The sequence below is a fragment of the Coregonus clupeaformis genome, chromosome 35 (genome assembly GCF_020615455.1).
Source record: "Coregonus clupeaformis isolate EN_2021a chromosome 35, ASM2061545v1, whole genome shotgun sequence".
NCBI classification, from domain to species: Eukaryota; Metazoa; Chordata; class Actinopteri; order Salmoniformes; family Salmonidae; genus Coregonus; species Coregonus clupeaformis.
The window spans coordinates 19,791,894-19,805,286 of NC_059226.1; the positions used below are offsets into that span (position 1 = coordinate 19,791,894).

Genomic DNA, 13,393 nt, shown 5'->3' on the forward strand with positions numbered 1-13,393 from the left:
TTCTTTCATGTGATTACTTTGGCTTTGCCTCTTTACACAGAGAGAGAGAGAGAGAGAGAGAGAGAGAGAGAGAGAGAGAGAGAGAGAGAGAGAGAGAGAGAGAGAGAGAGAGAGAGAGAGAGAGAGAGAGAGAGAGAGAAAGAGAGAGAGAGAGAGAGAGAGAGAGAGAGAGAGAGAGAGAGAGAGAGAGAGAGAGAGAGAGAGAGAGAGAGAGAGAGAGAGAGAGAGAGAGAGAGAGAGAGAATATGGAATAGGTGATTAGCAGAAAAAGGAGAGTGAAATAGCTAAATTTGAAAATACTGTATTATGTTACCTGATGGAATGAAAACCAGAGGGAAAGGTTGAGAGAGAGAGAGAGAGAGAGAGAGAGAGAGAGAGAGAGAGAGAGAGAGAGAGAGAGCGAGAGAGAGAGAGAGAAAGAAAGAGAGAGAGAAAGAAGAAAGAAAGAAAGAAAGAAAGAAAGAAAGAAAGAAAGAAAGAAAGAAAGAAAGAAAGAAAGAAAGAAAGAAAGAAAGAAAGAAAGAAAGAAAGAAAGAAAGAAAGAAAGAAAGAAAGAAAGAAAGAAAGAAAGAAAGAAAAAGAGAGAGAGAGAGTTCCCATGTTGCTGCGTAGGCGAGAGTGTATTGTGTGTATGTTTGCTTTACGCTCCAGTGGGGCCGCCCTGCCCCTCTATGGGAACGTCTACAGGCTGGGTGACTAAACTGTCAGCCCAGACAAACATACACACTGGGCTGTGACAGCCTGATAAACACTGCTAAGAAGGTGATGCTGGGCCATCAAACATATATCCCTCACTCAATTCAATTTCAATTTCAATTCAATTTCAATTTAAGTGTCACGAGTTACAAAGCCAGAACCCAGAAGCAGACCAGGACAAGGTAAGTTGAAACGAAGGTGAGTGTTTATTTACAAATTCAAGAGTGATGCTGAATAATCCAGGGAACAGAGCGGGCGGCGTTGATTAGTTGTTGGGGGTGCAGTGGTTGATCCAATCATGGCTCGGCAGCCGCCGACCACCAGGCAGAGGTTGGATGAAGGTTCCGGACGAGTGATGTTCATGGCTAACGATCCGGCAGGGGAATGGATGTTAGGCCAGAGCCTAAGAAGGGTGATGATCAGGACCAGGTGTGCAGATTGCTGATGGGATGCAGGTGCGAAATCAAGAGAGCTCCCCGGAGGCGTTCCAGAACCCTCGGGAAACTGGAGATCACGAGCAGAAAAACTAGTCCACCGACAGGACCCGACTCAGACTGCCGGGATCGTTACAGTACCCCCTCCGACGAACGCCACCGGGCGGACTCCCGGAGCGCCAGGATGGAGGCGGTAGAAGTCACGGATGAGGTCAGCATCTAGGATCTGTCGCCGCGGAATCCAACTCCTCTCTTCAGGACCATACCCCTCCCAGTCCACGAGATACTGGGAAACCCCGGCCCCGCCGTCTGGAATCCATGATGCGTCGCACCGTGTAGGCAGGACCACCTCCGATCATCCGAGGAGGAGGAGGAGGAGGCGGAGGAGGCAACAGAGGACTGAGGAAAACAGGCTTGAGGCAGGAGACATGAAAGGTGGGATGGACTCTGAGCGTCCTCGGGAGTTTGAGTCGAACTGCCACCGGATTGATCACCTTCTCCACCACAAACGGACCAATGAACTTCGGTAACAACTTCCCTAGACTCAGTCCGTAAAGGAAGATCCCGTGTGGCCAACCAGACCCTATCTCCGATGGTGTAGGTGGGAGCGGGGATCCGGCGACGATTCGCCTGGAGCTGATACCGGTCCGAAACTCTAAGGAGTGCCTTTCTGGCCCGATGCCAGGTCCGGTGGCAACGACGAATATGGGCCTGAACAGAAGGCACTGAGAGCTCCTTCTCCTGAGAAGGGAACAAGGGAGGTTGGTAGCCATACAGGCACTGGAAGGGAGACATCCCAGTGGCAGATGTAGGGGAGAGTATTGTGGGCATACTCAACCCAAGGCAACTGAGAGACCCAGGAGGTGGGGTTGGAAGAGGCCAGGCAGCGTAGCGTGGATTCCATCTTCTGGTTGGCTCTCTCCGCCTGACCATTAGATTGGGGGTGAAATCCAGATGTGAGACTGACTGTAGCTCCAATGGCCAAACAGAAGGACTTCCAGACAGCAGAGGTAAACTGAGGGCCACGGTCGGAAACGATATCACTGGGCAACCCGTGGACCCTGAAAACCTCCCTAACCAGGATCTCGGACGTCTCCGAGGCAGAGGGAAGCTTGGCAATTGGCACAAAGTGGGCGAACTTGCTGAATCTGTCCACGATAGTCAGAACGACCGTGTTCCCCTCAGAAGCGGGCAACCCAGTGACAAAGTCCAGGGCCAGATGCGACCATGGTCGCGGGGAATAGGAAGGGGGGTGAAGTAGTCCAGAGCTGGGCGATTGGTACTCTTATTCTGCGCACACACTGGACAGGCAGCAACATAACCCCGAGTATCCTCGGCCATGGCAGGCCACCAAAAAGCGTCTGCGAAGAAACGCCATCGTCCGAGCCACGCCAGGGTGACAAGCCATCTTGCTGGCGTGGGACCATTTGAGGACCGCAGGACGAACCGACTCAGGCACAAACAACCGACCGGGTGGACCGTTACGGGACCGGGCTGCGTCCGAAGAGCCGCCATCACCTCCTCCTCAATCTTCCACCTAACAGCTCCCACGACGCAGTTCCGGGGGAGAATTGTCTCGGTCTTGGACCCACTCTCTCCGTCTTGGAGAACATCCGAGACAAGGCGTCCGCCTTGCCGTTCTTAGATCCAGGTCGGAACGTCAGGGAAAAATTGAATCGTCCGAAAAACAACGACCACCTGGCCTGACCGGGAGTTGAGACGTCTAGCCGATTGCACGTAAGCAAGATTCTTGTGGTCAGTCCAGACAATAAACGGCTGCTCCGCCTCCAACCAGTGGCGCCACTCCTCCAAGGCAAGTTTCACCGCGAGAAGCTCCCGGTTACCCACATCGTAATTCCTCTCCGCAGGCGAAAGGCGACGAGTAGTAGGCGCAGGGATGGAGTTTACTGTCCGTGGAGCATCGCTGCGACAGGATGGCGCCAACTCCCACATCAGACGCGGTCCACTTCAACGGCGAACTGACGGGCCGTGTCCGGTTGAGAGAGAATCGGTGCGTTGGTGAATCGCCTCTTCAAATCCAGAAACGCTCGATCCGCCTCCGGATTCCACTTGAAGCTCCTGATACTGGAAGTCAAGGCCGTTAACGGAGCGGCCACACGGCTGTAATCCCGGATGAATCTGCGGTAGAAATTCGCAAACCCCAAAAATCTCTGGAGCTGCAATCTCGTACCGGGCTGGGCCCATTCCAGAACCGCTCTAACCTTCTCCTGGTCCATCCTAATCTCTCCCCTGGAGATGATGTACCCGAGAAAGGATGTCGTGTGGGCGTGAAACTCGCACTTCTCGGCCTTCACGAACAGGCGATTCTCCAACAATCGCTGCAGAACCTGCCGGACATGCTGGACGTGGTCGGAAGGTTCCTTCGAGAAGATCAGAATGTCATCCAGGTAAACAAACACAAAGAGACCGATCATATCTCTCAGGACGTCGTTCACCATACTCTGGAATACCGCTGGAGCATTGGTCAGTCCAAACGGCATCACCTGATACTCGAAGTGACCCATCGGTGTATTGAAACCCGTCAACCACTCGTCTCCCTCTCTGATCCGGACCATGTGATACGCATTGCGTAGGTCTAGCTTGGTGAACACCGTAGCACCCTGTAAGGAGTCGAAGGCAGAACTCATCAAGGGCAGGGGATACTTGTTCTTGACCGTGATGTCATTCAACCCCCGATAATCAATACACGGTCGAAGAGAGCCATCCTTCTTACCCACAAAGAAGAATCCTGCCCCCAGGGGTGATGACGAGGGACCGAACGAGACCAGCAGCTAGGACTCCTTGATGTAGGTCTCCAAAGCCTCACGTTCAGGGCGGGAGATACTGTATAACCTTCCCTTGGGGTAGACAGCTCCAGGGAACAGGTTGATGGCACAATCATATGGTCGGGTGGGGAGGGAGTGACAGAGCCTTCTGCTTACTGAACACTTCCCCCAAATCGTGATATGTCTCGGGAACCAGGGACAAATCTGGGGGGTTTAGCCTCAATCACCTGACTGGGAACCGAATGGGGACAGGCAGTCTTGAGACAGTTAGCATGACAATCAAGGCTCCAACTCGTTACCTTGCCCGTCACCCAATCGAACGTGGGATTGTGTTCCTTCAGCCAGGGGTATCCAAGGACCAGAGGAACATGGGAAGACGGCAGAATGAAGAATGAAATCATCTCCGAATGATTCCCCGACAACAGCATCTTAACCGGTTCAGTCCTCATCGTGATACGTGCCAGACTACTGCCGTTCAGAGTGGTCGCTTCAATGGCTTCCCGGCAATTGCTCCTTGGAAAGCCCCAGCTGTTCCACCAACTCGGCATCAAGAAAGCTTCCATCGGCACCTGAATCGATAAAGCGTTAATCGCTAAGCTCTGATTCCTGTTCACAAGGGTAGCCGGGAAACGGGGTCTGACAGAGGTACTGAGAGGTTGAAACTGGCTCGCTAAAAGTCCTCCCAACTTTAGCGAGCCGGGCAGTTTGACGACCGCCGGGAACAAGTGGAGATGTAATGTCCCGAGCTACCACAGTAGAGGCAGCAGTTGGTCTTACGTCTATGTTGACGCTCCTCCTTGGTTAACCCGTGCCGCCCCACTTGCATGGGTTCAGAATCGGGAGAGAGGACCTCTCCACTAATCCTTTGTGGTGGAGAATGATCGACGTGTTCTGGTCCACCACCCGACCCGACTGGGAACTGAGAAGCTGATCGATTGGAAGGACCCCATTGCTTCTCCCTCCTTCGGCTCTCGGACTCGATTATCCACCCGAATAGACAAGGCTACCAAGCTGTCCAGGTCACTAGGCTCCGGATAGGAGATCAACTCATCCTTGAGCTGCTCCGACAGACCCTGGTAAAAGGCCGCTTGCAGAGACTCCTCATTCCACCCACTCTCCACAGCCAACGTCTTGAACTCGATCACGAAGTCGGCCACGCTGCGAGTTCCTTGGTGAAGCGAAAACAGGCGCCTAGCTGCGTCCCTTCCTCGGACGGAATGGTCGAAGAGCTTCCTCATCTCGGCCGTGAACCCCTGGTATGAAGCCATGCAGGGGTCTTGTCGTTCCCAAAACGGCTGAAGCTCACTCCAGCGCTCGACCACGCAGCAACTCAATCACAAAGGCTATCCTAGCCTTGTCTGTGGCATAAGAGTAGGGCTGTAGATCGAACACTAACCCACACTGCATAAGGAAAGAAACGGCATCTTCCCAGCTCCCCCTCATATTTATCCGGCGTCGGAACCTTGGGCTCACGGAAGGACACAGCTCCAGACGCGGCAGGCGAGATGGGTGAAACCGGTAGTGGATCCTCCACCGGAAACTTGCGCTGGTTCTGGACCTCCGTCAGACCGGTAGAAAGGTTCGAACTGACAACGCTTATCTCCTGTAGTGCCGTGCTATGTTGTCCCAACATCTTCTCCTGATGGGAAATGGCATGGCGAACAGAGTCCAGGTCCGCTGGGTTCATTACTGGCCGGATCGTTCTGTCACGAGTTACAAAGCCAGAACCCAGAAGCAGACCAGGACAAGGTAAGTTGAAACGAAGGTGAGTGTTTATTTACAAATTCAAGAGTGATGCTGAATAATCCAGGGAACAGAGCGGGCGGCGTTGATTAGTTGTTGGGGGTGCAGTGGTTGATCCAATCGTGGCTCGGCAGCCGCCGACCACCAGGCAGAGGTTGGATGAAGGTTCCGGACGAGTGATGTTCATGGCTAACGATCCGGCAGGGAATGGATGTTAGGCCAGAGCCTAAGAAGGGTGATGATCAGGACCAGGTGTGCAGATTGCTGATGGGATGCAGGTGCGGAAATCAAGAGAGCTCCCCGGAGCGTTCCAGAACCCTCGGGAAACTGGAGATCACGAGCAGAAAAACTAGTCCACCGACAGGACCCGACTCAGACTGGCGGGATCGTTACATTAAGGGCTTTATTGGCATGGGAAACGTGTGTTAACATTGCCAAAGCAAGTGAAGTAGATAGTAAACAAAAGTGAAATAAACAATAAATATTAACAGTAAACATTACACTCAGAAGTTTCAAAAGAATAAAGACATTTCAAATGTCATAGTATGTATATATACAGTGTTGTAACAATGTGCAAATAGTTAAAGTACAAATGGGAAAATAAATAAACATAAATATGGGTTGTATTTACAATGGTGTTTGTTCTTCACTGGTTGCCCTTTTCTTGTGGCAACAGGTCACAAATCTTGCAGCTGTGATGGCACACTGTGGTTTTTCACCCAGTAGATAAGGGAGTTTATCAAAATTGGGTTTGTTTTCAAATTCTTTGTGGATCGCTGTAATCTGAGGGAAATATGTGTCTCTAATATGGTCATACATTTGGCAGGAGGTTAGGAAGTGCAGCTCAGTTTCCACCTCATTTTGTGGGCAGTGTGCACATAGCCTGTCTTCTCTTGAGAGCCAGGTCTGCCTACGGCGGCCTTTCTCAATAGCAAGGCTATGCTCACTGAGTCTGTACATAGTCAAAGCTTTCCTTAAGTTTGGGTCAGTCACAGTGGTCAGGTATTCTGCCACTGTGTACTCTCTGTTTAGGGCCAAATAGCATTCTAGTTTGCTCTGTTTTTTTGTTTGTTCTTTCCAATGTGTCAAGTAATTCTCTTTTTGTTTTCTCATGATTTGGTTGGGTCTAGTTGTGTTGTCGTTGTTGTTGTCCTGGGGCTGTGTGGGGTCTGTTTGTGTTTGTGAACAGAGCCCCAGGACAAGCTTACTTAGGGGACTCTTCTCCAAGTTCATCTCTCTGTAGGTGATGGCTTTGTTATGGAAGGTTTGGGAATCGCTTCCTTTTAAGTGGTTATAGAATTTAACGGCTCTTTTCTGGATTTTGATAATTAGCGGATATTGGCCTAATTCTGCTCTGCATGCATTATTTGGTGTTTTACGTTGTACCACGGAGGATGTTTTTGCAGAATTCTGCATGCAGAGTCTCAATTTGGTGTTTGTCCCATTTTGTGAATTCTTGGTTGGTGAGCGGACCCCAGACCTCACAACCATAAAGGGCAATGGGTTCTATAACTGATTCAAGTATTTTTAGCCAGATCCTAATTGGTATGTCAAATGTTATGTTCCTTTTGATGGCATAGAAGGCCCTTCTTGCCTTGTCTCTCAGATCGTTCACAGCTTTGTGGAAGTTACCTGTGGTGCTGATGTTTAGGCCGAGGTATGTATAGTTTTTTGTGTGCTCTAGAGCAACGGTGTCTAGATGGAATTTGTATTTGTGGTCCTGGCAACTGGACCTTTTTTGGAACACCATTATTTTTGTCTTACTGAGATTTACTGTCAGGGCCCAGGTCTGACAGAATCTGTGCAGAAGATCTAGGTGCTGCTGTAGGCCCTCCTTGGTTGGTGACAGAAGCACCAGATCATCAGCAAACAGAAGACATTTGACTTCAGATTCTAGTAGGGTGAGGCCGGGTGCTGCAGACTGTTCTAGTGCCCTCGCCAATTCGTTGATATATATGTTGAAGATTGTGGGGCTTAAACTGCATCCCTGTCTCACCCCACGGCCCTGTGGAAAGAAATGTGTGTGTTTTTTGCCAATTTTAACCGCACACTTGTTGTTTGTGTACATGGATTTTATAATGTCGTATGTTTTTCCCCCAACCCCACTTTCCATCAATTTGTATAGCAGACCCTCATGCCAAATTGAGTCAAAAGCTTTTTTGAAATCAAGAAAGCATGAGAAGACTTTGCCTTTGTTTTGGTTTGTTTGTTTGTCAATTAGGGTGTGCAGGGTGAATACGTGATCTGTCGTACGGTAATTTGGTAAAAAGCCAATTTGACATTTGCTCAGTACATTGTTTTCTCTCTCTCTCTCTCTCTCTCTCTCTCTCTCTCTCTCTCTCTCTCTCTCTCTCTCTCTCTCTCTCTCTCTCTCTCTCTCTCTCTCTCTCTCTCTCTCTCTCACTCTGTAGACCATCTGACTGAGAACACTGATCATTTTTCACACAGAACAGCTCCAGTTATCACCCACAGACCTACAGACCCAGAGACCAATCTGAAACTACCAGTCTGTAACCAGCTCCACCCTAGCCGTGCAGTGGAAAATAGAGGTGGTTGTATGTGTGTGTGTGTGTACGCCAATACACCATATTCATGTAAGTACCCATAGGTAGTGTTTACCTGTTCGCGCGCTGCTCGCTCTCTGTCAGGCTGCCTCATGCTGCCGTGGGAGGGTGAGGGCGAGGGGGGGTTGTGGTGCTGGTGCCCGGGGTGCTGCAACTGGGGCGGGTACTTGTTCTTCAGGTGGTCCATGAAGGCGTCCCTCTTGCGCTCCATGTCCACCTTGTGCAGGTTGGTAAGGGCCTCCAGGCTCTGGGCGGCGATGACCGTGTGGCGGTGCTCCGAGGTGTGCACCAGACCCACGTTGGAGAAACGCCGCGTCCCGTTCCCCAGCGTCCGGTACTCCCGCGGGTACTCCAGGTCATCCGTCGAGATCATGTGACCGCCACCACGCTCTGAGGGATCTGAGATGGACGGAAGGAGGGATAGAGGGAGGGAAGGAGGGAGGGGGTAGCAGGTAAGGTGGAAAGTGGATCACCACACACAGGACAGGCATGCAGACACAGATGTGTAGATGAATGCACACAAACATCCAGACACACAGGCAGAGGCAGGCACACACACAGACAGATGAACACAGAGGAGGAGAGGAAAGCGATAAAGGAGAGAGAGCGAGACAGAGAGAGGGAACGGGAGAGAAAGAGAGAGAGAGAGTGGGATGGGATGTTAGACTCATTGCAACCAAGACGGAACAAAACCGAACAGAACAGAAGAGAGAAAAGCAGCTCCCTGCAGGATTATTGATCTCAACTTTAGAGACGTTAAAAAATGCTCCTGCAATAGATCAAAGAAAATAATGTAGCAGAATTTTCTCTGTAGATATTCCATTTCTCTGCTGCTATTTGTCATCTGAAGTGCCTTTTATTGCCTTCTGAAGACACAGAGAGAAAGAATTACCTCCACAAAATCGGGGAAGCAGCTGCAAAAGGAAGAAACTCCCCCGACCTCAACCCTGCCGCCCCCCGGCCCTCCAAGTCCCCCACTTCCTAACTAATCTTTCTCCATTTATCTAAACATACTCCTCACTCCCTCCTCTTCCTCCCCTCCTCCTCCCTAAATATCCAGGCCTCCCTCCCATCCTTCCAGAGGAGATAGCAGACAGAGGTTATTGAGAGAGCTGGGCTCTGAGGAAGCATGTCTCCCGACAGCCAGGGTGGCCCTTTATCACCTCTCTAATCAACACAGACAACACAGGGTGGGGGGGAGGGGACGCTGAGTCGGTGACACACGAAATGGGTGACAGTGGAGATCAATGAGCTTAAAGCATGAGAACAACAGGGGTGCCATTCGCCCACTCAGTTACCTTGTTTTGGATAACAGGCCCCAGCATTAGCTAAAAAAAGAAACATGCCCACGGTTAATCTGTGTGTGCAAACACACACACACACACCTGTTAGTGCGCTCACACACTCAAACACATAGCACAGGTATGACACAGTACCTCTCTGTATGTACCACCTGTGTAATGTATTATTAATGGATTATGCATCTGTATGTATTTATAAAGGCTGTTATAAATACTCATGGTTTGATATTAATGTTTATATTCCACTAGTAGTAGGCTAATAGATGGCAAAATACATAATACATCATTACACAGACGGTTCAGATACCCCAAACACTTTTAAATACAACAGTTGGCAGGATCTAATTAGAATAATTCAATTCAAAGCAGGTAAAAAAAAAAATGAATTCAAAAGTAGGTAGGGAAAAAAACATTGATTAAACCAAACTAAAGGCACAGAAGAAAATAAGAAAACAGTGAAAAGTAGTGATGCTTAATAGGGCTGAATGAAGTGGAGCATCTGCACATTAAAGCCTCACCAGTGAGTGAGGGAGGGAGGGAGGGAAGTAGGGAGGGAGGGAGAGAGAGAGAGAGAGAGAGAGAGAGAGAGAAAGATAGAGAGTGGGTGGGGGGGGCGCCAAGGCTGGACACGACAGGTAGGGCCACCTGAAGACCAGAGGCCACACAGCACAGTCTATCATGGATAGACACCCACCAGGAGAGAAGAGACAAGAGGGAGGGAGGGGGGTGGAGGGAGAAAGAAAGAAAGAAAGAAAGAAAGAAAGAAAGAAAGAAAGAAAGAAAGAAAGAAAGAAAGAAAGAAAGAAAGAAAGAAAGAAAGAAAGAAAGAAAGAAAGAAAGAAAGAAAGAAAGAAAGAAAGAAAGAAAGGGAGGCCAGGCCATATGGGCTGTTCAGGTGTTAATAGGACTAGTTGATCACATGTCAACAAGTAGACATACTGTACAACCTCTCCTCTCCTGTAATCAACCTTTTCTCAACCATAACCACACCCCTCTCTCTTCACCCAATCATTTCAAAGCTCTGGGTACCACCGTACCACAGCACAACTGATTATAATGATCTCTAAATACTCGTACCCTTCCATAACACTGTGTTAGGGAGTGCTGATAGACTGGGGCTGGGCGGGGGTGAGGCTAAATGGACTGACCTCTTGGGTAATAGCATTAGCATTGAGCGCTCTGGTGGAGATAGTTACTACAGTACATGCTGCTGGATGTGTCCATTTGGCCCCCCAGATCTGTGGTGTACACTTCATTAGATGGAGGCTTATTGTGGCCTGGCCCTGACATTATATATGCATTATAATGGCTGGTCAGGCGGGGCCCCATAGAGCAACATAATGATGTGCCTGAGCATCAGCCACAGTCAGCCACATTAACAGGCTGATTAGCCAGGGCCCTGAACAACCAAAGGAGCTGAATATACAGTAGTCAATCAATATAATCACCATCACTCACTCACTCACTCAGTCACTCACTCATCACACATCCACTAGAGGTTAGAAATCTATTATTTGGTAGAGATACAACACATCTCTGTAATTTATGAAAATGTATAAATGTAAAAAATGACGTCTTGTTGTTATAGTTTTTGTAATGGATGAAAAGGCTTGGTTTCTAATCCAGTTGAAGGTCTGCAAGCAATTCAATACAAACCATACTAGAGATCTACTAACTAGTCATTCCGTTACATAACTATCACAGGAGGTTGGTGGCACCTTATTTGGGGAGGATGGGCTCGTGGTAATGGCTGGAGCGGAATAAGTGGAACGGTATCAAATACATCAAGCACATGGTTTCCAGGTGTTGATGCCATTCCATTCACTCCATTCCAGACATTATTATGAGCCGTCCTCCCCTCAGCAGCCAAATTAGTCATTCAGTTACATGGCTATCTACTAGAGATCTGCAAACAAATCATTCAGTTACATGGCTATCTACTAGAGATCTGCAAACAAATAATTCAGTTACATGGCTATCTACTAGAGATCTGCAAACAAATCATTCAGTTACATGGCTATCTACTAGAGATCTGCAAACAAATCATTCAGTTACATGGCTATCTACTAGAGATCTGCAAACAAATCATTCAGTTACATGGCTATCTACTAGAGATCTGCAAACTAGTCATTCAGTTACATGGCTATCTACTAGAGATCTGCAAACAAATCATTCAGTTACATGGCTATCTACTAGAGATCTGCAAACAAATAATTCAGTTACAGGGCTATTTACTAGAGATCTGCAAACAAATCATTCAGTTACATGGCTATCTACTAGAGATCTGCAAACTATTCATTCAGTTACAGGGCTATCTACTAGAGATCTGCAAACAAATGATTCAGTTACAGGGCTATCTACTAGAGATCTGCAAACAAATAATTCAGTTACATGGCTATCTACTAGAGATCTGCAAACAAATCATTCAGTTACATGGCTATCTACTAGAGATCTGCAAACTAGTCATTCAGTTACATGGCTATCTACTAGAGATCTGCAAACAAATCATTCAGTTACATGGCTATCTACTAGAGATCTGCAAACAAATCATTCAGTTACATGGCTATCTACTAGAGATCTGCAAACTAGTCATTCAGTTACATGGCTATCTACTAGAGATCTGCAAACAAATCATTCAGTTACATGGCTATCTACTAGAGATCTGCAAACAAATCATTCAGTTACATGGCTATCTACTAGAGATGTGCAAACTAGTCATTCAGTTGCATGGCTATCTACTAGAGATCTGCAAACTATTCATTCAGTTACAGGGCTATCTACTAGAGATCTGCAAACAAATCATTCAGTTACAGGGCTATCTACTAGAGATCTGCAAACAAATAATTCAGTTACATGGCTATCTACTAGAGATCTGCAAACAAATCATTCAGTTACATGGCTATCTACTAGAGATCTGCAAACTAGTCATTCAGTTACATGGCTATCTACTAGAGATATGCAAACAAATCATTCAGTTACATGGCTATCTACTAGAGATCTGCAAACAAATCATTCAGTTACATGGCTATCTACTAGAGATTTGCAAACTAGTCATTCAGTTACATGGCTATCTACTAGAGATCTGCAAACAAATAATTCAGTTACATGGCTATCTACTAGAGATTTGCAAACTAGTCATTCAGTTGCATGGCTATCTACTAGAGATCTGCAAACTATTCATTCAGTTACAGGGCTATCTAGTAGAGATCTGCAAACAAATCATTCAGTTACATGGCTATCTACTAGAGATCTGCAAACAAATCATTCAGTTACATGGCTATCTACTAGAGATTTGCAAACTAGTCATTCAGTTGCATGGCTATCTACTAGAGATATGCAAACAAATCATTCAGTTACATGGCTATCTACTAGAGATCTGCAAACAAATCATTCAGTTACATGGCTATCTACTAGAGATTTGCAAACTAGTCATTCAGTTGCATGGCTATCTACTAGAGATCTGCAAACTATTCATTCAGTTACAGGGCTATCTAGTAGAGATCTGCAAACAAATCATTCAGTTACATGGCTATCTACTAGAGATCTGCAAACAAATAATTCAGTTACATGGCTATCTACTAGAGATCTGCAAACAAATAATTCAGTTACATGGCTATCTACTAGAGATCTGCAAACAAATAATTCAGTTACATGGCTATCTGCTAGAGATCTGCAAACAAATCATTCAGTTACATGGCTATCTACTAGAGATCTGCAAACAAATAATTCAGTTACATGGCTATCTGCTAGAGATCTGCAAACAAATCATTCAGTTACATGGCTATCTACTAGAGATCTGCAAACTAGTCATTCAGTTACATGGCTATCTACTAGAGATCTGCAAACAAATAATTCAGTTACATGGCTAT

At 47.4% G+C, this 13,393-nt stretch overlaps 1 protein-coding gene across 1 annotated transcript in view; it reads right to left on the reverse strand.

Moving 5' to 3' along the window:
- LOC121550580 (SRC kinase signaling inhibitor 1-like) overlaps window positions 1-9,547 on the reverse strand; it is a 64,490-nt gene extending 54,943 nt beyond the window's left edge. Inside the window, exons 1-2 of the mRNA XM_041862906.2 lie at window positions 9,522-9,547; window positions 8,279-8,622 (exon numbers count right to left, since the gene is read on the reverse strand). Of these exons, the coding sequence (XP_041718840.2) occupies window positions 8,279-8,596 (318 nt within the window). The 5' untranslated portion in view covers window positions 8,597-8,622; window positions 9,522-9,547. The remainder of the gene's footprint in view (window positions 1-8,278; window positions 8,623-9,521) is intronic.
- Window positions 9,548-13,393: the final 3,846 nt, after the last annotated feature.